Here is a 26,207-nt window from a genome sequence, read left to right on the forward strand (position 1 = left end):
CAGCCTCACCTGCCACTAATGATAATAATGGTCTATGGATCTTTGGCAGCACACTGCACACCCATTTTTTCCCCCTTCAACTTTAAACAAAAACGACACACTCCGTCTATACACCACTTACCTACTAAAATTTGGCTCTCGGTCATTTAGTGGTTAGCGTGATAATGTTCGTTAAAATGTCACACAGTCAAAGCAACAACTAATTGAAGCCCTGATCACTCCGGTGCAAATCTGTGGCTAATAATATAAGTAAATAAGACAAACTAAGATCTTTCTAACTAAGACTTAACTGTAATTAACACAAATAAAATAGATGTCAAGAGCTGTGAACTTTGTAAGAAGATTGTAAACTGGAACCCAAAGCACAGGTGCCTCAGGGTATATGAGCAACCAGTTTATACATTCGGCAAAACAAAGCAAAGCACTTCCTAAATGGTGAATCACGATGGTGGGAAAGCCCCCGTAGGAACGTTAAACTTCCGCATTGTATGTTTTGTTTTACAAAATGTGTCCAAACATGACAATGTCCCATGTTTAGGCTTTGTTCGTGTTTACATATGTCATATCATATTTGTATACCTAAATGATATTCATGTATTTAACGTTTGTCCGAAGACACCAGCCATTAAGAATACAACATTTTGAGCAAGTTCGGATTCAAACCATTATGTCATCAAACCGATATGCTAGTTATTGTGGCATACACAGATTGAGGAGTATCTGTAACATTTGCACAACCAACATTGTCCCAGATGATCGCATTACTCGTCACTTTAAACCGCATACACGCCTTGAAGTCTCAGCGCCCTTTGCACAATGGTCATTGCACCGGACTATTGCAATATTAGTCGTTCAAACTGCTCTAAGTGCTAGAGGACTCTGCATCTTTTTGCACAATTGTTTTTTGTCAATGTCTTTATGTCCCCAAAGTGTTCTGTAAATTGACTGTCTGTTGTACTAGAGCGGCTCCAACTACCGGAGACAAATTCCTTGTGTGTTTTGGACATACTTGGCAAATAAAGATGATTCTGATTCTGATTCTGATACACAGGAAGTCCGCTAATGAGTTTTCTGGGTTTGGTCATGTAACATTCCGAATATAGATGATTTAATCCTTCTTGTAATGAGGGGTACTAAAATGCCTGTGCTTTTATGAATCTCTTAAGACACTATTGTAACACTTGGGTTGAGAACTTTCAGAACTTTGCGCTCACATGTTATTTTGGTCACCGTTAGAGTGAGGTTTGTTCCTCTTATAAAATATTTTAAAAAATACCATTGCACAGTTCTAAATCCATCCATCCATCCATTCATTTTCTTTACCCCTTATGTTCACCAGGGTCGCGGGCTGCTGGAGCCTATCCCAGCTATCTTCGGGCGGGAGGCAGGGTACACTGTGAACCGGTCGCCAGCCAATCGCAGGGCACATAGAAACAAACAACCATTCGCGCACACATTCACACCTACGGGCAATTTAGAGTCTTCAATCAACCTACCACGCATGTTTTTTGGGATGCGGGAGGAAACTGGAGTGCCCGGAGAAAAGCCACCCAGGCACGGGGAGAACATCCAAACTGGGATGGGATTTGAACCCCAGTCCCCAGAACTGTGAGGCAGATGTGCTAACCAGTTGCCCACCGTGCCGGCCAGTTCTAAATCTAGACAGGCCAGTTCTAAATCTAGACAATCTATTTATGTAGCCTTTGTGCTGCCTGTCTTTGAAGCAGAGTGCATTTATGCCCGGAATACGTACTTCAAAGTCAGTCAGAGTTAACTGCAGTTTATATTTCGCTCATCTGTGTTTGTGCATGAACTGGGCCATTTGACTGTCTTTTCTCACTGGCTGTGACTCACTGACTTACTTTGTCTCTATTTCTCATAGAAGGGAAAAATATTTTTTTCTCAGAGATGCAAGGAAGATCTTTTTCCTATCAAGATTTTGAGCACAACTCTGTTGACAGAATCTCTGCATTGATCATTATTTGTTTTGCAATAATCCCTTGCCATTACCTTTTTAAAAATGTACTCAAAATATAGTAGCTAGAGATGACACGGTATGAACATTTTATATTGTGATTATACTAACCAACATTATCACTGTATTGGCATGATATTGCTCAAAAAACAAAATCCCAGATACAGGTACCAAAAGCATTGCAACATGCTTGAACCAATGCCACACTCTTGTCCGCAACAACCAAAGTAATTTTTTATGCATGCAATACTCCACGAAATCTACCAACGACTTGGCAAAATGATGGATGCCGAGTTCTCTAGCAATTTAGAGCAGTTTGAAATGAATAATACAACAATAGTCTGGTGCAGTGACCATTGTGCAAATAGCTCAGACGTCAATAAATTTATGCAGTTTAAAGTGACCAGTAGTGTGATAATCTGGAACAATGTCAATTGTGCAAATGGTGCAGATACTTCTCAAGCACGAGCAGCCAGTATTGGTCAACAAAAGATATGCAAGTAGTGCAGAGTGGCGAGACTACTACAGTGAGTGCACGAGTAATGTATAATTGGCCTGACAGAGATGTGACTCTGCTAGGCCTGTTTGAGGAGGGAGTTGATGTTGGTCTCCCACTTCAGGTCCTGAGAGATTGTAATTCCCAGGAACTTGAAAGTCTCGACGGTTGACACAGGGTAGTTGGACAACATGAGGGGCAGTTGTAGAGCCCATCCCAGCTATCCTCGGGCGAGAGGCGGGGTACACCCTGAATTGGTCGCCAGCTAATCGCAGGGCACATATAAACAAACAACCATTCACGCACACATTCACACTTAAGGGCAATTTAGAGTCTTCAATCAACCTACCATGCATGTTTTGGGGATATGGGAGGAAACTGGAGTGCCCGGAGAAATCCCACGCAGGCACGGGGAGAACACGCAAACTCCACACAGGCAGGGCCGGGATTAGAACCCCCGGTCCTCAGAACTGTGAGCCAGATGTGTTAACCAGTCGGTCACCGTGTCACCTCGATATTAAGTCATACAAGTAAAACATAAGTAAGTAAAACATCCCATGCGATGTGTTGTCTTGTTAGCCTGCTGCCTGATTAACACTCATTTGTAACTCTTGATTTGTTGACCCGTTGAATTTTTGCCATAGTGTAGAACCTGTGGTCAACACCTCTCAGACAGCCACAATATTAAAAAACTGCTCAAAGTAATGTATATTTGGCATTGTCAATCAAATTTGTTTTTGTGTGGAAAGAAAAAGCCGTGGTTCAGCTCTAAAAATCACACAGTCCATGTTTCACAAATATTTAGTCTGCACTTAACACTTCACATTAACACTTAACATTGTTTCAAGCCATATGCTGTAAGTGGAGGTGGCTGGTGTTTGTTGATGTAACATTAATCAAATCCACCTTCACGTGTCTGATAAAATCTCTCTCATTGGAAAAAATATGATGAAAAGGAGGCAGGCCCCCCCGTCTGTCTTCCCCCTCAATGCTCACACAGCGCATGTCAGGGTGGGGAAAGGGATGAATGTAATGGTGCTATTTATAGTAACCGTTGCTGATTTAGAAAAAGAACATTTCATTGCCCCTCCCTTCTGCCCATTCGTCTCATTATAGAATTGAGGACAATACAACAGTCCTCCATCTTTCTTGATAGCCTTAATTCCTGTCATCATCTTGTCATCTGTTTCTGTACGTCTTTAGTCACGTCATGCTATACCTGTAGGTCTCTGATCTTTTTAAAGGAAGACTGTAATTTCTCCTTTGGTGTGATTGTATATCAATCACAATCTCCTCATTTGAGTCGTGGTGAAGAGAAGGGTTGAAAGAGTGAGCCTGGAGGAGAGAGGAGAGGGGAAGCAGTGAAGAGGGAGCAATGGTTCGTGCTGCGCATTTCAATTGCGTTCAAAACCTTGCTCACTTGTGTGTATTCTCCAATGAAACCTCTGGTCCTGTGCTGAAGGACTTGGAATGCAAACAGACCTGATGCTTGCCATTTCCCTTCAATGATTTGAGTCTACCTGTCGCCAGCTGTTTAACACCTGAAAGCAAAATCCCAGTATGCTAAAACCTGGTATCCTCCCATAAATCACAAAAGTAGGTGGCACTGTCGCATCTTTGGGTTGGCAGAATTTTTGTGGACGTTGAATATTTTAGTTGTCTTTACTTCAAAGATGGGGGCTCAGTCTGCTCAACTGGTCAGTCATTACATTTTTATTATTATTATTTTTTATTTTTGTTGTCGGGGTGGGTGTAGGGGGGGGGGGGGGGGCTCAACTGAAGGTCCGGGGGCCAGATCTGGCCCACCACATAATTTTATGTGGCCCGAAAAAGCAAATCATATACGTCAACTTCCATGATTCTTGCTGATATCTGTAACAAAATTTCAAATCGTCATGTAGTAAATATTAACGTTGAGCTATTGCAAACATTTTTGTTGACGTTATCAAACCCTTTTTTACAGTAACTTGATCAATAGTTTGATAAACTATTATCCTCGACCATAACTGCTTATTCATCAATTTGTTGTGTATATGTTGTTGTTATGTACTGAGGTAAACCTTAACCACAATGTGCCCAGTGAGAAAAGTTAGTTTGACATGCATGATATAGGGGAACCCTTCTTTTTTTTTTTTCTAAAAGACTCCATGAATAAACAATCTCATCTGAATTTGTGAACCCATTGGCTGATGTCCCTTATGGTGTAAGAGTTTGACAGCAAAAGAGAAGAACACTTAAGTTAATAGTATGAACTTATTACTTACGTTCAAAGTGTAAACTAGGTTTTGGTAGAATTTGTGATCATAGTTTGTGACCCCAGGGGGCGGTACTGTTTCTATCAGGAGTTATTAAGCCTGCATGTCTGCATTGACTAATACAGAGAGCGGGACATCCATATCCACATGTAATTCATTAATGCAATAACAGATCATACAATATCACACATCACAGATTCAATCGAAACCCAGTTTATGCTTATAACGTAGCCCAAGTAGAGTTCTTCTCTTTTTCGGTCAACTCTCAAACGTACTTAACCCTGTTCTACTATGTCCTACTAGTGTTCTCATCTGCATTGTGACTGCCACGGCAGATTTTTTGACAGTTTACGTAACTCACCGTGTATCCATGGAAATACTGGCCTGACATGTTTGCCCATCCCGCCCCCCTGCATTGTCTGACGAGTCCCGTTTTGTCCATGGTGCCCTGAAACTGGCCTACCATGGTCTCCGGGAACAAAGTGTAAACGTATCTTCAGTCATAAATTGGGCATCTTTATGGGTAGACGCTCTTGTAATGTGATTCACATTCTGCTGACTAGCTGAAAGCTAAAAAAATGAGGAGATGCAATTGATTCACACTTCAGTGAACACCAGCTGGAAGCAAGATTGAAGAGCTGTCCGACACTGACAGAACAAGAATTATTTCATCCTTGACTGATTTATACATCAATGAATGTGATTTGCTTCATTGATCCAAAGCTGAAGCTTCTTTATTGCAATTCTACAAAAGGGTGCAATGGAACGTTAGAAAGGAATGATATTTCAGATGTCATTCAGTGCTCACACTCCAGCCACGTTTTAGGTATGACTGCATCATTTCAAGTGCCGATCTGTTTTAAGTTAACAAAAGCAATCAGTAGAGTTCAGACCACCGTCAAAGGCAAACAATAATGGCCTATCGTGGGAGGTTACTCTGTCCTTGCTTATTGTATGTCAGAGAAATCAAACAGGAAACCGTTAGGTACATGGAACATTGTCACAGTGTTCTTATTCCTGCCATCCATTTTCTATGCAGCTTGTCCTATGTGAACCTAAATCTGTTTTGAATGTGCGTGGAAGCCGAAGTACCCCGAGCAAACGCACGCAAGCCCTGGGAAAATGCAAACTCTACACAGGAGAGCTGTGTAGTGGCGGTAGTGTAACAGTAGAGACTTGGGCTTTGGAACTGAAGGCTGCTCGTTCAATTCCCAGACGGAGTAAATCACAGACGTGTTTGTGCAAGTCACAAGTAACTCTCAAGTCTTCATGTTTCAAGCAAGTCCCTTGTAACTGTGGCAAAACTCAATCGAGTCGATTCCCCATTAAATTTCAAGCAACTTGAGTTCATTATTTGTTCATTATTTCATTTATTTATTATGTTCATTATTTTATTTAATTCATTATTTGGGTTGAACGAAGTCATGTCAAGTCATAAACTCTTACTCAGTCATAACATATATTTGCACATCAGCCAATTGGCTGTAAGTATCTGTACTAGTTTTTTTTTGTAATGGTCTCTGTATCGCCTATTACGTCGTCTTCTCATTCAAACGCATAACCAGCATTAATCTTAGTTAAAGTGAAAAGCTACTGTCAGACAACATGGATGGAATGCTTTTGTTTTTGTTTTGGACACAAATAGACAGAAACACTCACAAGCTCTTTACATTTCCGAAGTCTTTGTATTGCCTGTCGTCTGAAGTCTACAGCTAATTGTCCCTTTCAAAAAGGGTGCGGCATGGAAAACTGAAAAAGTGCATGTTCTTTTAGTAGCACCTCATATGTCATGGCTGTGTTTGTGCTATTACCTGGTGAGACAAAAATAAAATAAATATATTTTGGCAAGCGGCACGGTGTACGACTGGTTAGAGCGTCTGCCTCACAGTTCTGAGGACCTGGGTTCAATCCCCGGCCCCGCCTGTGTGGAGTTTGCATGTTCACCCCGTACCTGCGTGGGTTTTGTCCGGGCACTCCGGTTTCCTCCCACATCCCACATCCCCAAAACATGCGTGGTAGGTTAATTGACAACTCTAAATTGCCCGTAGGTGTGAATGTGAGTGTGAGTGTGAATGGTTGTTTGTTTGCATGTGCCCTGCGATTGGCTGGCAACCAGTTCAGGGTGTACCCCGCCTCCTGCCCGATGATAGCTGGGATAGGCTTCAGCACGCCCGCGACCCTAATGAGGAGAAACGGCACAGAAATGGATGGATGGATGGATGGATATTATAGCAAATATCTCCTTTTCCTTTTGGCTTGTCTCGTTAGGGGTTGGCACAGTGTGTCATCCTTTTTCATGACAGCCTATCTCCTGCAACACCAACTGCCCTCATGTCTTCCCTCACTACATCCATAAACCTTCTCTTTGGTCTTCCTTGAGCTCTCTTGCCTGGCAGCTCCATCCTCTTCATCTTTCTACCAATATACTCACTATCTCTCCTTTGGATGTGTCCAAACCATCAAAGTCTGCTCTCTTTAACTTTTTCTCCCAAACATCGAACCTTGGCTGTCCCTCCAAAGAGCTAATTTCTAATCCTATCCAACCTGCTCACTCCGAGAGCGAACCTCAATATCTTAATTTCCGCCACCTCCAGCTCTGCTTCCTCTTGTCTCTTCAGTGCCACTGTCTAATCCGTACATCATGGCTGGCCTCACCACTGTTTTATAAACTTTGCCCTTAATCCTAGCAGAGACTCTTCTGTCACATAACACACCTGGCACCTTCCTCCACCCGTTCCAACCTGCTTGGACCTGTTTCTTCACTTCCTGACCACACTCACCATTGCTCTGGACTGTTGACCCCAAGTATTTAAAGTTCTCCACCCTCACTATCTCTTCTCCCTGTAGCCTCACTCTTCCCCCACCACCCCTCTCATTCATGCACATATATTCTGTTTTACTTCGGCTAATCTTCATTTCTCTGCTTTCCAGTGCATGCCTCCATCTTTCTAACTGTTCCTCCACCTGCTTCATGCTTTCACTGCAGATCACAATGTCATCAGCAAACATCATGGTCCACGGAGATTGCATTCTAACCTCATCTGTCAGCCTATCCATCACCACTGCAAACAGGAAGGGGCTCAAGGCTGATCCCTGATGCAGTCCCACCTCAACCTTAAATTTGTCTGTCACACCTACAGCACACCTCACCACTGTTCTGCTGCCCTCGTACATGTCATGTATTATTCTAACATACTTCTCCGCCACTCCAGACGTCCGCATGCAGTACCACAGTTCCTCTCTGGCTACTCTGTCATTGACTTTCTCTAGAGCTACAAAGACATAAGTAGCTCCCTCTGACCTTCTCTGTACTTCTCCAACAACACCCTCAAGGAAAATAATGCATCTCTGGTACTCTTTCTTGGTATGAAACCATACTGCTGCTTGCAAATACTCACTTCTGTCTAGCCTCCACGATTCTTTCCCATAACTTCATTGTGTGGCTTATCAACTTTATTCCTCTATAGTTTCCACAGCTCTGCACATCACCCTTGTTCTTAAAAATGGACACCAGCACACCTTTCTCCATTCCTCAGGCATCTTCTCACCCGCTAGAATTCTGTTGAACAAGCTGGTCAATAACTCCACAGCCACCTCTCCTAGATGCTTCCATACCTCCACAGAAATGCCTTTCCATTTTTCATCCTCTTTAGTGCCTTTCTAACTTCACCCTTACAAATCATTGCTACTTCCTGGTCCACCACACTTGTCTTCTACTCTTCCTTCTCTCTCCTTTTCCTCATTTATCAACTCCTCAAATTAGTCGTTCCCTCTATCCAGCACGCTATTGGCACCAGTCAACACATTTCCATCTCTATCCTTAATCGCCCTAACCTGCTGCACATCTTTCCCATCTCTATCCCTCTGTCTGGCCAATCTGTATAGATCCTTTTCTCTGTCAAACCTGACATACATGTCATCATATGCCTCAAAATTATAGTAAATATAATATTACAATTTACAGTGATTGAACAATAAACCATTGGTCCTTAAAGTTTTTTTTTTTTTGAAGTCTTGAATCGTCTATCCGCTGTATTGTCAATAGCTTGGAATAATACTTTAACACTCACCCTAATTTGCTTATTGTAAAAACAATGCTAAGTTTTGATAGACACCATCATAAATGTATTAATCTAAAAAGCAGAATTTTTAACATCATTTCTCATTTTGGGTGCCCTAGATTGTGCAGGTGGACCCAACTCAGTGTTTCTCACTGAGGAGGTGTTGACCCGTGTAGAAATAACTCGACTGCTGCAGTGGTTGTTTGATTATCCAGATTCAGATATCAAGAACTGTGGTCCAAACACTACGTGGGTTTTAATATGTATAACGTGGTACAGTAGGATCTTTATTTGTTTGAGTTTTTTTTTTTATTTATGGAACATACCAAATATACCTGATTTTACCATGATGCGATTGTATCAAAAACTATACTGTCCTGTGCACAGTTGCCATTTGATGTTGTTTGTCGCCATCTAGTGGTAAGATTCAGAGAGCTGCACAATCCAAATTTCATTTTAACTCAACCAGCATGAAATAACATGGGAAATGAATACGAATGAGTATTTTGGACCCATGTTTTGCATTAAAAAGGGCTGTGCATCAAAAGGTTGATTACTTAATAATACTGCTATTTGCAGGAATTAATTGAACTGCTATGATTGTTTGTGATTTGAGTTCATACTTATTGACCTTATTTAAGAAACTCAAACAGGTTATGTCTCTTCAAGAGCACCCCATAGGGATAATTATTAATTAATAATAATAATAATTATTATTATTAAGGCCAAATATCGTACGTAGTTTGTGCAAGTGGACCTAATGCAAGCATCCTCCAATACCTCTGTACCCTATCAGAACGTTATCTATACAAAAGAAAAGGAACAATTTGGGGGAATTTGTGACATGTGTTCTATGCACACTAACTCCATGTGAGGCATGGACAACTATGTATAAATTCAATGTGTAATTCAGTAATATGTGACAGACTGTAGTAATCTGCACACATTAATACATTTAATAATCAGCATCACTGGTGTCTATGATATATTTTCTTGTAATGTTTTGTTTTTTATCATATTATTAGATAAACATTGTTCCTGAACTATTCCAGACGATGTAGTCGTGTGCTGTTATATTGTGTGTTGTTTTTTTTTAAATGGATTGTTGGTTGGTTTCTTTGATTGCATCGTGGTAGTGGTAGCGTTAATAGATGGATTAAGTTGGGTAAGTCCCTAGGCCCAAGTACCAAATGCATGGCATACATTCATCCATCCATCCATCCATCCATTTTCTGAGCCGCTTCTCCTCACTAGGGTCGCGGGCGTGCTGGAGCCTATCCCAGCTGTCATCGGGCAGGAGGCGGGGTACACCCTGAACTGGTTGCCAGCCAATCGCAGGGCACATACAAACAAACAACCATTCGCACTCACAGTCACACCTACGGGCAATTTTAGAGTCTCCAATTCATGAATGTTTTTGGGATGTGGGAGGAAACCGGAGTGCCCGGAGAAAACCCACGCAGGCACGGGGAGAACATGCAAACTCCACACAGGCGGGGCCGGGGATTGAACCCGGGTCCTCCGAACTGTGAGGCTGACGCTCTAACCAGCCGCCCACCGTGCCGCCGGCATACATTCAAAATTTAGGAAAGTTAGGGTTTTAATTTTATGGCAACATGTTGTTTATTACTACCATGACAGTCTTATAATTTGACTTGCGTTCCTTCTACTCTGCCTTCTGTTCCCCACTAACTCATGTGCGCTTTCCGACCTGCGCAGCTGTTCACTGCAACCTGAGCCAGAATGGCATCGACCACCAGATGTACCCAGAAGACGTTGAATCGCAGCTGGATGAAGAAGAGGAGTGTGTCGATGGCCCACTGGCGCTGCTGGATGACGACAGTCCGAGCTACCATGACATAAGCCCGTCCGTTTTTCAGCATCGTTTGCCACCACATCGCTCCGTGTCCGAGTCTGAACTCACACGGGTAAGGGACCATCCAAAATCATTTTACTTACGGGTGATGCCCCTGCTGCTGTGTAAGCCAAAAAATAAGCATCGAATTTTCTTAGATGCATACATTGGCATTCGCTTATGATCAGCGGCAAATACTGCACTTGACCGTGTATTCGCGAAGTGTAATATAATTCTCAGAGTATTTTGACAAAAACATATCACACTCGTGTTGTTAAGAAACCAACGAACTGTTTTAAATTGTGGACAGAAAATACTGTATGTCTCGTTTAAATATAAGAATACCAACATAGATTTGCATTAGACTTGCAGTATCTATTACACTCAAATGTGTTTACAATTTTCTAAATGAGAAATGTTGACGAAAGATATCCTTTTGGACAGTGCTGAAAAGAAAGGTATGCGTTACATTGATCAAGGCAATGTCCACATGAAAATGGAGCCAATCCATTTCTTTTAAGAAGTTACTCATAAACAGTGAATCATTTCAAGGAATGTGTGTGTCTCCACAAAGATGCTGAAACATTGTAGTCCAGTACTATTGAAATGCAGTACATCATAAAGAGAGCCACTCTTTAAAAAGACAGAATAGTATGAATACTTGGGTGATGTTTGGCGGGCCAGATGAAAAGCTTTTGTCGGCCAAATGTGGCCCGTTGTTCGCCAGTTGAATGGCCCTGCTTTAGTATCTATGCTAGGCCTGAAGTGGTGCTGTAAAGCTGCCACAAAAGTCACTTAATCAGAGAATCACAAGAAGCCTATGTAAATAAACATTCACGAAAAGGGCTGGGAATCCAAAGTGCCCAAGGAAAGAGACGTTTGTGTGGACGGACGATGAAGTAGAACGTCTACCGAGCGCAGATCACCGCCAAGGTGAAGAACATCCGACACGGAGATCCACAATTGTTGTGTTGTTGCTGGCGGTGTTAGGGCATGGTCACGCAAGAAGTGATAATACCACATTATGGTCTCAGGTAATAATATGAGTAGATGTTGTTAGCAACAGTGTTTTCAAATGCATTTACCCAGGGACCCGGTTTTAAAAATTATTGTATTCGGGCTCTGAAAAAATCGTAGATATATATATATATATATATATATATTTTTTTAATTGTTTTTTCTACATATATATGTATAAACACTAAAATACAAAATAATAATACAAAAAATAAAAAAAACATTGCCGATACTTAAACTAATTTCCATGTGTACAGGGTTGAGTCTTGTCATAACCGAAATACAGTGAACCTCCGCTATTTACAGGGATGAGGGACCGAGCCTTGCCATTTATAGCAGAAATCCCAGAGTAATTAACACTCACACAAAAAGGTGTCAACACGGTGGCAAAAAAAACCATTCTTTTTTCTATTTTATAAAAGCTATGGCCTGACTAAATGAAATCAGTTCAACATACATGGTAGGCAACAAGATGCCACTAGATGGCACTAAAGCAATATTTTTATATCTGACATGGCTTTGGCCTGAGCACTAAAACAGATATTCTGTATGGATATATTCTCTTTGGATATTCTATGATCAAAAACCCATGGAAACACAGGGAGAACATACATTGCACATTGTAAAGCCTCTTTGAGTAGCCAGAAAAGCGCTATCTACATGTAATGCAGTATTATTTTTATTTGTATTTTTATTATTATTATCCATCCATCCATTTTCTGTACCGCTTATCCTCACAAGGCTCGTGGGCGTGCTGGAGCCTATTAGGCGAGAGGCGGGGTACACCCTGAATTGGTCGCCAGCCAATCGCAGGGCACATATAAACAAACAACCATTCACACTCATTATTATTATTATTATGCAAACTCCGCAAAGGAACACCAGAGCAGAGATTCCAGGCAAACATGATAAGCATGATTTCACCTGCTGCCAGGGGTGTGCACTTATTGTTTAGTGTATAGAAAAACAGGCTCTGATACATGCTGCTAAAGATTATTACTATTATTATCATTAGTAGTATCTTAGCACTGCAGGTGTGGCTGACCTTAAAATAATGTGCTAGTACTCTATATCAATTGTACACCTACACACCAAGGCTAAGCCAGGGATTGGAGTTGAGTTTAAGACAGCCATGAAGCAGTCATGTAAATTCAAAAGGAGCTTGTCTTTCTTCTGGATTGGTACCAAGCCCACTTATATGCTTCTCTGAACAAAGTGCGAAAAAGTCTTGTGCACATTCTATGTTGGTCCTCGCTTGGCACAGTTTGTAAATCTTCATCTCCAATAAAACGGTTTATTAACGTATTCAGTATTGCGTGTTATAGTCACCCATATGTACACTTTCACATGCATTTTTTTTTTTCCATTTCTATCCACAGTCTTTCATATAGTAGATTAATTAACGGGTGTGATTTTCATCTCCTGCCAGCTCTGGCTCAGTGAGATGGAGAGGGAAAGAATAAAAGGTGAAAGCAAGCTTTGGCAAGGATGATAATTAGCTGCGAGGACGAGATCAGACCGATGACAATATCTCTAATAGACACTCACTCAGTCAACACTCCACTCAGTTTTTTTCCATGCAATCGCAGCAGAAGAGCTGCACTGCCTAATGCATCACACTAGAGGGTACTCTAAAACTATACTACTGTATTGTAGTATGTTACAGTAGATAGCGAAGGGAGCACTACCTTTATCAACCTCACAGTTTAATGACACCATTAGAAAAATGCATATTTATATACACCGTCCTAAGTCAACTTTATGAACACTTGCACAATATAATTATATTAAAGACAGAATCTGTCATAAAAGTACTCTGTTGCCTTTGTAATTATAATGGCAAATATGTTATGCTCACTTTTGATTGACCTTTTCAGTGATTTAACAATGTTTGTTGTGGGAGTAATATAGAAATGGACTGCATCAAAATAAGAGCTGTTGCTAATATTTTATTTAATTGAATGAAACGTTATAGAAACCGCTCACAGTACAATGCAATACTTATTATTATTTTTGCGAAGGCAGAGTATTTGATACAGCTCTTCTATTGATATCATTATTATGCAAGTGTTCCAAAGAAATATCTCAGTTTGGTTTTTGAGTCATATGATTGGAGTTTAAGGGTATAGTACATGTAGAGATGATACTGTCTGTTATTTAAACCTAGTAGAAAAAAAAATCCTCCTTACCTACTGTACAGTATTATTTGGCATCAAAAATAATTATTTGTAATTCGGTGAACTATAACATTTCAGCTAAGGTTTAGGTGTAGTGATTAAGATGCCCCACAGTTGAGATGTTCTGGTCTCAAATGTTTGAAGTTTGTGTGTTCTTCCCATGCTTGTGTGGTTTCCGTCCGGGTGCATTCCAAAAACATGCACACGAGGTTCATTGAAGATTCCATAGGTGTGAATGGGAATGGTTGTCTACGATATATGTGCACTGTGGCAACCAGTCCGGTGTGTACCGTGCTTCTCGCCCAGTCAGCTGAGCTAGGCGGAAGGGAGGAAACCGGACTACCTGCAGAAAACCCACCAGTCACGGGGAGGACATGAAAATTCCACACAAGAAGGCCAGATTTGAACCCGGTACGTCAGAACTGTGAGGTGGATGTGCTAACCAGTAGACCACCGTGCCCATCTGTATATGATTATGTTTATATTGTATCCATCCATTTTCTTTTCGCCTGATCCTATTCATTGTCGGAAGTAGCCAGAGCTTATCCCAACTAACTTCAGGCGAAAGGCAAGACTCGTCTGTGGGCTGGTTATCAAGCAGTCACAGGGCACATATAGTGACGGACAAATTACCATTCACACCGCCACTGAGTGGAAACTGAACCCAGCTGCCAGGCGAATGTAGCACTACAACACCAGTGACTTTAGTTATTTTGTTTTATTTATTTTTAGGACAGTAATCCCTTGTTTATTGTAGTGCTTAGCTTTGGGACCACACCTGCAATAGATACAATCTGCGAAGTAGCTACCATATTTAATAATACATTTTTGGGGAGATTATTTATACGTATTTTAAAGCTGTATGAACCTCCCCAAATTCTTATTAATCTTCCTCACACTCCTATTAAGCTCTACTATACTCTTATAAACACCTTTTAAACTCTTAAACATATCGTAATGCACAGTAGTACTGTACATTTTGTTGCTTGTAATTTGTGTTTTCATTATTTTTTTGTTTTGTTTTAATGTTTTAGGCTAGGAAACTTTTTACCACAAAATAAATTACAGTTTAGACTATAAATCCCACAATATGACGAATTATGCGCGATATAAATATGAAAAAAATCCGCAATGCACTGAATCCACAATAGGTGAACTGCGGTATAGCATGGAAACGCTGTATAACGAAATATTTTAAAACATTTGCTTTAGACTTCAATTGAAAGCATCCTCAAAAATGTAAGCTGTCAAGTATTTGCTTTTCCTGTCTTTATTAATTATTTTCTTACATGTACATAAATAAAACCCCTATCATGGTTTCATTTTGCAAAATGTGTGTGTGTGTTTCATCACAAGGATCTCTTTGCATCAAAGTCAATTACTTTTTACCATTATGACATTGAACTTGGAACTTGAAAGCACACTCTGTGCACCTCCTCTTTAGTTCTTTAGTGTCTGCAATCCAATTCACTCTGCTCAAAGCCACTACCGATTTAAAACATTCAGCCACACAGAGCATTTAATTCGGAATCACATGCGCCCACAAAGGGAGTTGATTGCCTCTTGATTAATTTAGCTGACTACGTCCATATTGGATTTTTAAATGCATATCAGTCAGCGCAATTACATGCTCCATTGTGTATGTTATAGTTTGCAGTCATTACTGTGTGGATGTTTATTTCACCAATCTCCAGTTCATGTCAGGGTTGTGCGTTCCCCCAAGGCACTGCAATTTCTTGCCTTTAATTTTTTAGCTTGTCCTTGCTGCGTTGCTAAGGTAACATGAAGAATATTGGTGAGCCATGCTGGGCTTTTAGTTGTCAATTAAAGCCACGGACAACACAGCAGGGAATGTTATGTTGGAGCACATTTGGCAGTTCTCTTTTGTGTCTGTAATTATGTTCCTTATTTGTATATTTGTTAAATTACACATTTGCCACCAATTTGCCACTTATGTTTTATGTGTATGCTTGTTTCCAAATGTTTTAAACTTGGAAAAAGAACATGGTACATTCGAACATTCTCACACCCTTGCTCTGTCACTCAAACCTCTAATTGGCCTGCAGTCTTGAGCACAGCTCTTTGTGCATGATTGTGCTCCTGTTTTTTTTATTTTTGTTTTTTTCCTCTCCCTCTCGCTCGCTCCCTTCCTGCTGATGTTTTCTACCCACCCTTTGGCACTGCTAGCTGGCAGCATGGCACAAGCTCACCTATTTCCTCTAGCCCCAGGAGCGCTGCTATGGGCTGAATCAGAGTAGAATGTAAAACACAGATGGCCATTGACTCACAAATGGGTTCATGGAAAATGAGTCTCCTGTGTCAAATCTGTTTGTGAAGCGCCTGCGTTTTCTTTTATTTCCTCTTTTTACGCCCGTTAGTGCAGCTATATACACACCGGTCTTTTTCCTCTCACTTTTTTATTCTGTCAACCAAACTCCACTTTCTCACACACACTTATTTTTTACTCTCTCTCTCATTCTTTCTGAATTCTCCCTTTTGTTGCCTCAGGCTCCTAGTCGGGGTTAATTAACATTGAGTTGAGCTGTGTTTAATGGTAAATGCGGTTTCTTCCTCCATTACCCCGCCCCCTCTCCCCACCCCCACCCCTAATCCACCCTGCGTGCCCTTACTTCCCTGCAGAATCAGCAGCGATGTGAGCTGCCAAGCAATCGCATTAAGTGCAATGCGGCCTCGCCTACCTGCCTGCCCGCTCCGTTTGGCCATCTGTCACTTTGCCTTCCTGCTCGGAATACAGACTACTATACCGCAGTTCCTCATATAGGATCTTCATATAGGATATCTTATTTCCTAAGATCCCAAATAGCAGGCGCTAAATTGTGTGTTCACTCACTCTTAACAGATTGCATGTGCTGGTGGCAACAGGTTTAAAAGTGGTGGAGACCTCCGTATTTAAAAGAGGGTTTTGCGCTTGAGGTATCTGATGGAAGCGATGGAATCACAGGGAAGACACAAGGAAATGCGGAGTTGAAAGGAGTTTTGTCAAAGATTATATGACATGACTCCTCCTTGTGACTGGCTCCTGTGTGTCAAACAATTGGCCCGCAGATCACATCTGTTTTTTTTTTTTTTTTTAAATATGACTGATGACTGAACAACGACCATCATTAATTTCTTTATGGTTATGTTTTGTTTAATGATAATGCTTTAATGCTTCTTGACCGTTTAATTTTAATCCCTTTGGAATAAAAATTTCACCTGGTACTTCATGTTTTCTTTAAAGAATTGAACCCATCTTACAAATTCTGCCTGGGTAATCAAACATATGAGCACAACTGTGTGTTTTCTAATGTACTAAATAAAAGTAGGGTTGTGAATTTCAAAATAAGAGCAAATAAAAAAAGGATTACGTATTCAAATAAAGTGCTTTAGCTTAATTTTTTGAAAAAACTAACAGAATACGTCATGTTTTGATCATATGGGCAAAATCATGCATTGAAAAATCATGCATTGAAAAAATGCATTATACATATGTAGAACGGTTTTCCAGAATTTGTCAACTTTGGGGGTCCGTATTATACATGGGTGCACATTATACAAGAGAAGTTACAAATTAGGTGGATGAAATGCAGTATATGCCAATATCAGCATCCGATTTATCCTCATTCCACTTTCTATGATTCTAAATGAAGAGCGAGTAGGAAGGAATGACATAGAGGAGAGAGTGAGGTTTTCCATTTCAGTGAGATCTCTGTGGAAGAAATGAGAGGGAAAATATGGCGAGGGCGAGTGAAATAGAGTTGACAGGGACTGAATATGGCAGAGAGAGGCCTGGAAGTAAAAGAAGAAGAAACACTGCCAGGACATATAAGTCGACACTCTTGATGGAGAAGAGAGCGATAGAATTCCATTTGTATGCCACACCGCACCACAGCCAGAGGGCAGGCTAAAGTGGAAGGTAGTGGTTGTGAAATTTTAATCACTCCTTGCTTGTTTGTCATCGTAGTAGCTGCGCAATTAAAACCAAAAGCGTTGGCAGAACACTCCAATCCTTTTGACTGTGCTGCCTGTTCAAAGTACAATGTTGTAAAATGTGCAGTGTTGCAACCCATCGTAATAAAGTGTTTGTTTAATTCCGGGACTCTCTCAAATGTAAAGGTTGTAACGATCACCAAGAGAATGAGAAAAGCGCTTGTTTGAGTATTCTGTCTGTGGAAATGATTATATGAAATCAAGGCAAGGAATTATTTCTTAGCAGTCTTAGCTGAGTGATTCGGGTAGCGTAGCAAGTAAAGATGCTGCCACCTCCAGATTGTAACATTTTAAGAATATAGAATGCGTTATTATTGGTTGATATGTTTAGAAAAGAGCTGGAGACACGTTGGGTTGCTTTAACTTGTGATAAACCAACAACAACCAACAATTTTTTTGTCCACGTGTTTATGTATTTTGTATTAAAGAGAAATATAATAATTATTATTTTTGTCTCGCAGCAAACAAGCCAGTAACATGAAACTTCTAAATGATGTTAATTGACAGAAAGAGAAGAAGTGCAGCTAAGCATAGTTTTTACTTTGCTGTATTTTACAGTTAAGTTGAATATGGTACATAATGTGTTGGAATTCAACCATCTGTCTATTTTAGATAGTATTCCCATCATTGCTAAGTAGGAACTGAACCCATGCTGGCTTCAAGCAAGTCAGCAAAGTGAACCACTGGATTACTCTTGCAATTCAATTGTGAAAAGAGTTCAAAACGAGACCACACAACACACAATGTATCCCATTGGGCAATTTCCAATTGTTTATGCTGTTCATCAATCAAGTTCCAATTAAAAAGTCATCTTAAATTAGACTGTAAACTTTAGATGAATAACAATTGTGCAAATCACTTTGACATCTCTCCCTGTGTGCGTGTGGTTGGATGTGTTGGGTGGTGCAATGAATGCAACACCTTTAGTACAACATACGGCATACTGTATAAAGTTGCCTGTGTTCTTTGCAAAACGTCTGACAGATGGATATGAATGCAATGTATTCCATGGATTTCCCAAGTGGCACAGGCTTACTGTTCTGTAGACTACTTTACTGTTCATGTGCTTTGATTTGTCAGATAAATCTCAATTCCATATGTCAATGTTAACGTACTTGATACTTGAAACTTGATCTTTCTCAAAAAAGCTTGCTGTTTTCTTTGTGGAATGTCACTGGAATTCTGTGCATGTTTGACGGAATGATGTGACGCAACCTGTAGGCGTGGGCCGGTGTCTTCAAATTGACACCTTGAGGTGCAGTATATTGATGACAGTTCACCTGTAGCATATCTTCAAATCGTAAACAACCTCCTATGACATATTGGGGGCGGGGGCTCCGAAGGTTTCTTATACAAATAATGGGGGCAGCAAAACTTACTCTATGTGTTTGTGGCAACTGCAGGATTAGCCAAAAAGCAACAGGGCCCTGAAATTACTGAACCGATTACATTTTTGGTGAGACAAGCTTGAACAATTTTTTTTTTTTTAATTGCAATTTACAGTAGTTGCAAAATGTTTTTCTATCGCACTAAGCTCAAGGTTTCCCAAATAAAAATTACAATAAACTATCTTCATCACAGGATTTACAGTATGTCAAATGCATGCATTCTAAAATTACGACAAGTGGTAACACGTTTGACATTGTTTATTTCTGACAGCCAGGATATGTGAAGCTGTCCAAACCAGTGGCACTGTGGACCCAACAGGACGTTTGTAAATGGCTGAAGAAACACTGTCCGAATCAACATCAGATCTACAGCGACTCCTTCAAACAACATGACATCACAGGTACCCCATGACACATGCGTGGTCCTGACAAGGTCTGGTTTAATGGTGCTCATGCATCTAAGTTCAGCCAAAATATTAATATTGTCATGTATTGTTATGTCACTATATTGTATTGATGTACCACCATCCAATATTTATACCGTTGCTGTCTAAGTATGAAGAGTCGCGCGCTTATTGATGAGTTGTACTTAGTAATGTATTAATCCTAGTTTTCTCCCCTGTACCGTCAATACTGTGGATGAAATGAAATGAAAACACGTTTTATAACACTGGGAGTGGGGAATTTTTTATCTATTGTTACATGATGAGAAAAACATACATTGCTGGCCACTCCTTTATGTGTACGTTTTGAAGCCCAAGTCCATTTTAAAACATTAGTCATGCAGGTATGAATGGTGCTAAATCTGATAAATAACTGGTGTTTGTGTACAGTATATATTGGTTATTGCGTCGCTGTTTCATGATGATGGTGATGATTGTCGCCAAGATATTTTACTGTGCTGTATATTTAACACAAATTACTGTGCGATTACAGTACAACCCGCAGTATAGAGAGTGAATGCCCAAAATGCTTGCAAGCATAGCAGGGCAACACAAATGGCATTTTGACCAACCAAACCATGAGTATTAGTTTGTATATCCAGTCAACCGTAAAATCTTGAAACAAGCAACCCTTTTGCATATGTCACTTTTCATCTTGCTGAAGCCAGATCTCATTCAAAACATCACTGTTTTCTATGTGCGCCTACCATCTACCACCTGGAGCCCCATTTCCCCAGTCAGAACGTTACCACTGACATTTGCCATGTCAATCATCTTCCCAACAAGGATCCTCAAGGTCACCCTGCTGTGAGCAACACTTTGGTCCTCATGGCAACAGACGACTGTTAATTGCCATGCACTCCACCTCTCAGAGCGCGACTGATCATGCTAATCTGTTTGTTTGTTGCCGTCAAGAGCCTCCTCGATTCAGTGACGGTCTGACAGCGTAAAATCGCTCTGAGGTCATGAAGGGTGGCAGAATGATGATGAGTCCCGTTTTGCCCTTAATGCATTTTCACCATTATGCTTGCACAGAGTGGCATTTGGCATTCTATGGCAAATGGTCTGAAACTATGAATCATGATGTGCCTGTTAATCTCCCTCAACTCTGCAGCAATTTGGACATTTTATGTACATCCCTTTTTTTAAGTCAGCTAGCAAACAAATCTGTAATAAAAAGAATAAAATACATTCTGGCAAAATATAGGATGCACCATGTGTTAGGGGACAAGCCATTGTTGTAGAGGGCACAGCTGTCTGCGTTTGTAGGCTTTACACCTGTGCACAGAACTAGTGCACGTTGCTTGGAGTAATGTAACATTATTTTAAATAAATAAATACAATTTAAAAAAGTGTCTCATGTTCGAATAATTTCTCAAGAGAATTACACTAGATTGGATGAATGGAGCTCAGCTTCATAACTTTGTATTAACATAATGACCTGGGTTTGTTATTCCGGTATAATGATGTTGCAGGAACATAAAAAGGGCTACTAAATGCACATGGCCATTTATGCATATTTGCATATGCACACACACGCACAAACACACACTCGCCTGCTTGCAATTAACAGATAATATTATGCTCTAAAATCTGCAAGTAATTCAGTTTGTCTCCACTACAAGGATTAATTAACTGAACACAATAAAAAAAAATCCAGGCTATAATTCAATCTTTTAAATAACTAAGCATTTTTGTTCACTTCTACACTCTATTGTCACAAACAATGGGGAAATAAATGATACATTGTTATGGGCAAAAAAAGCATAGCTTTACAACCATACAAGCAATGGCTAATTGTTTACAGATGAGTGGTTGTTTGCATGCAGTAATTAAGATAAGACGACTTTTTTTTAAAAAATTATTTACAGAACATAGGACTCCTGATTAAAATGCATTTTATGAATGTGCATGTATGTTGCATATTCGTGATAAGCACTGGCAAAGCACTTTAGTATGCAACACATATCCTGATCCCGCTTCCCAAGAAATCAATGCATTCCATCATTCCGCTTCGTCTGCCTCGATCTTTACCTCCCATCCCTAACAGAGACACCCAGATGTCATTAAAAATGCATTAAAGCATATTAGGCATAATTACATATTAGCCTCTAATCTGTTGTAATTACAAGACCTGGACTGTTTTTGTAAAGGAATAACTAGGCACGAGAAATTACTTAAATACACATTTTCTTGTACATGCTATAATCACTGCAAAAGGTGTCATGATGTGTCTAATTAGAAGAAAGCCAAAGGGACAAATTAGTTACTAGCAATAACTGACCTTATTCTTAATTGAATATCCATCTCATGTACATTGTACAATAAATAAAACATTACTGACTCTGAATAAGGTCAGTATATTTTTTATAACAGCACAGTGATGAATTGGTTGGCAATTTTGCCTCATAGCTGAGAGATTCTGGGTTCAACTCTTGGCTTGGGCCCTCCTGTGTGGCGTTTGCTTCTCTCCACGTGCTTGGATGGGTTTCTTTGGATATTCCAGCTTCCTTCCAAGTACAAAAACATGAATTTTAGGTTAATAGAAGAATAAATTGTCTGAAAGTGTGAATGGTTTTCAGTCTGTGCCCTGGATTTGACTGGCCACAAGTTCAGAATTTTTCTGAAAATTTAAAGTTGGGTTGTGCATAATTATCTATTTAAATCATTAATTTCTAAATGTTTTGTTGATTGTGTGAATGAATTATGATTACCTTAATTTCTCGTGTATTTTGCGCACCCATGTATAATATGCACCCCCAAAGTTGACCTTCAAATTCTGGAAAACCCTTCTACCTATGTATAATGCATTTTTACAATGCATGATTTTGCTTTGACCCATATGATCAAAACATTAAGTATTATCTGTATTTTGTTAGGTTTTTTTTCAAAGAATTATTCTGAAGTTAAGCACTTTATTTGAACACATAATACTTCTGTTTATTTACTTGCTCTTAGTTTGAAATTCACAGCCCTACTTTTATTTAGTAAATGATAAAACACAGTTGTGCTCATATGTTTGATTACCCAGGCAGAATTTGTAAAATGGGTGCAATTCTTTAAAGAACACATGAAGGGTCAGGCAAAACACATTTAATTTTATTTTAATAGGGTTCAAATTAAACGGTCAAGCATTTCAGAAAAGCATTAAAGCATTAAACCAAACATAACCATAAAGAAATGAATCATGGTTGTTCAGTCATCAGTCATATTGGGAAAAAAAATATATATATATATTTCACAAATTCTGCCAGGGTATGTAAACCTATGAGCACAACTGTACATATCTGCAGTCATACATACCCCTGTTATATTGGAATGAAAATGTAGGCTACACCTTTTTTATAACCACTAGGTGGCGGTGGCATATGAGCATAAAAGTGTACACCTTTCTCATAACCTCTAGGGGGCGGTGGCATTTTGAAATGAAAGTGTACAGCTTTTTCATAACCTCTAGATAGCAGCATATATTTATAAAAAGGGCAAGGTTTTTTCCCATTTTTCCCTATACCTATGTATAATGCGTACCATTGACCTTTGATAATTTTGGAGGATTGGTTGGGAATGCGCATTATACATGAGAAATTACGGTAATTGCTTCTTGAAGCAGTTAAGGCAAAAATGGCAGAGGTGCTGTTGATTGAGTATCAATTAGTTTTGTCATTGAGAAAAATCTGGGAAGTTGAGCGACATCCACCCATACCTTCTCCAGGCAGCATGATCTGGTCATCGAAGCAGGAGTTCAGAACATTCAGAGAGGGATTCACCCGTCTCTCAATTGCAACTCTACATACTTATAGAATAAAATGTATATGTCGTCAAGTTAGCACGTCAGCATATCTGTTTACTATTTGTCACTAGATTTATCTCTTGGTGACTTCATATGAAAAGATCTAAAAACATCCAAACACTTACGTGCAGCAGTGATAGTCACCTTTGCTGGGTAAATCACTCAAGTTCTAATTTGACTTGGTTTGAACTGAAAGTCATTACTCCTCAAATTACAGTATTTCTCCCTACACGGTGATTTAAAGGAAACAGAACCCTGCCCATGTGATACACTGATGTTTGATGTCATGAGTGTATCATGAATTATTAATAGTTAGCAAGATTGGTGGTTTAATGAAGGGTGGTCTGCATTAAGCCACTCACACTGCAGATTTTATAAAGATCTTTGTTCCTTTGCAGTCCCGTCACTTAGTCCAGTACCGTGCTGCTTGCTCGGTGGTAATCTCCTCATCCACTGGACGGTTCACGCTATGTACAAAATGTATTTTTGATGAGTGGCACAGAGAATGAAAGGTGACATATGCTATGCTATCAAGGACAGTGGGAGAGTGCAGACTTCTGCCATAACTAATGGATCTTCTACTGCATTTAAATGTTAAACTGAAACACCTAATAAATCTATGCTTGGCCATAAATCCAGATGATTTAAGATTGCTGTTCTTAAATAACAGCATTTACAGTATATGCCTGCCCACCATAGAAATCACTTTATTTACGTTCACATTAATGTTTCACATACTCTGATAATGTGTCCTTAGCAGAGGGGACCAAAACAACAGAGGGATTACCTAGCTACAGATTAAATTGTTAAATACTGTAACTGTCAATATAATGTCCAATAGATCGTTCTTATAAAATGACAAGCCGTATATCAGATCAGATAGTGAGCATTTTGTCAAGCCAGAGCTTTGTGATATGAAGTTATTGTTGTTTTTGGTAATTAGTTAGTTAATCGTTGTCACTATTATGCAAAAACTACAGAACCAATTTATATTGGCAACTTCATGTGATGGTAGTGTATGGTCCAGGAAGAATAAAATATTTTTGTGAGTCTGGATGTAGATTTAAAAGTAAAAAAAAAACATTAAAAAAAAATAATAATAAAACCTGTTTATTCTATATAGGATGTGTTTTTTAGTGAGCACAATAACACACAACCTCAGCGCTACATTTTTTTTTAGAGCAAGTCAATTGTATCTATCAAGCTATATTTGTATGTCTTACAAATAGGACGTTATACTGTAGCTTCATGCACAATTACGCCAAAGGCAGAGTTATAGCACCTAATGTAAGATCAGTGTCTGTGTATGCCTCAATTTGCATTTTATTCTGAATCTCACATTTATTGTGTGTGGTTGTGTGAATGTTCATGCACTTTGCAGTCCCATTCATCAAAGTGGCTTGCGCCGGCGCAGGGCTCTAGATTAATCTGCCTCCTTGCAACACTGCTGCCTACACACCGCTCATTAATCTGGTACTTATGTGATCATGTATCTTATTTTTTTTCCTCGTGTATATTTCTGGGTTTTGGTTGGGGGGGGGGTGGGGGGGGGGATTTTACAAAACAGCAGACTGCTTTTGGTATATTCCCATTTTTAACTCTATCCCAAGAAAAGAAAGCCGGGGATGAAAATCTGAGTAAATAAATGTACAAATGTTGAAAATTCAGTGCAAGCTGGGGCAGTTTATGTTGGCAGTTTGAATAAACAAAATCATGTATATTTAAAATAAACTGTAAGAAGCTGTTTACCTCATTCTATGGGTGACTGATAAATATGATCAGTCAAAAAGTTATCTGACTACACAAATGATAGTGGAGGTATAGTGACAAATGCGGGGAGCAGTAAGAAGAAAATTGAGGTGATAAAGCCAACATATTTCCATTCATTTACTATGCTAGCACACAAGAATTCGCTGGGCAGCATTTACTCTTATCGAAATAATGATCACAAATGCATATATTTGACAAGGTCAGTAAAGTGAACTAGCATAGTGAAAATGTTCACGTTATTTTTTTTCCTTAGTTGGACCCTTTTTGCATAGCCACCTTGATGTGTGTAATTACTGTCTCTCATTAAATAGATTCTGGGCATCATCTTTTTTGGTGCCTTTTGCAACTGAACCATTATTTTAATGGCATGCCATTTCTAAAAGGGATTTGTTTCAGGAGGTAATGTGCTTGGCTTATCTGCAGATGAATTTTACTCGGGTATTGTATGTCAAAGGAAAGGAAGGAAAGGAACGTATGCATGCTCGGGTAGTGGTTCGTATAACTTCGGCCTCACAGTTCTGAGGTTTGGGGTATGAATCGACTGTCTGGTCTTTCTGTGTGGACTAATCATGTTTCCAATCCCAGGATTGATCTTGTCTCTTCTTAGCCTTTCTTTAACTCACCATAATTGTATTTACTGTTCATTCTTTTTAAAGGTGAAAAATCAGGTTTTTTTAAATCAAATTTGTCCACACTGAAACATGGATTGGTATTCATATCTACTCTGCTCAAGTGCACACCCTCATCATTCTCTTGAACTCACACACTGAAGATGAAGATTCAGTGAACAGGACGATGTTGAATAAATGTGCCGATTAGATTCTGGACCCATCCATCCATCCATTTTCTGAGCCGCTTCTCCTCACTAGGGTCTAGTGAGGAGAAGTGAGGCTGACGCTCTAACCAGTCGTCCACCGTGCAGCCGATTCTGGATCCTATATTTGTTAATGCATATTTTGATGTGGTACTAGCAGCTGTGTTACTATGCTG

The 26,207-nt window shown here is 39.7% G+C and overlaps 1 protein-coding gene across 2 annotated transcripts in view; it reads left to right on the top strand.

The window, feature by feature from the left end:
* The window catches only part of samd12 (sterile alpha motif domain containing 12), a 91,548-nt gene that overhangs the window by 8,047 nt on the left and 57,294 nt on the right, over window positions 1-26,207 (top strand). The window contains exons 2-3 of one of the 2 annotated variants that reach the window (XM_061665312.1): window positions 10,507-10,715; window positions 19,486-19,615. In XM_061665312.1, the coding sequence (XP_061521296.1) occupies window positions 10,507-10,715; window positions 19,486-19,615 (339 nt within the window). The remainder of the gene's footprint in view (window positions 1-10,506; window positions 10,716-19,485; window positions 19,616-26,207) is intronic. The other variant, XM_061665314.1, reaches the window with a different exon arrangement.

Source organism: Phycodurus eques, chromosome 20 (genome assembly GCF_024500275.1).
Source record: "Phycodurus eques isolate BA_2022a chromosome 20, UOR_Pequ_1.1, whole genome shotgun sequence".
NCBI lineage: Eukaryota > Metazoa > Chordata > Actinopteri > Syngnathiformes > Syngnathidae > Phycodurus > Phycodurus eques.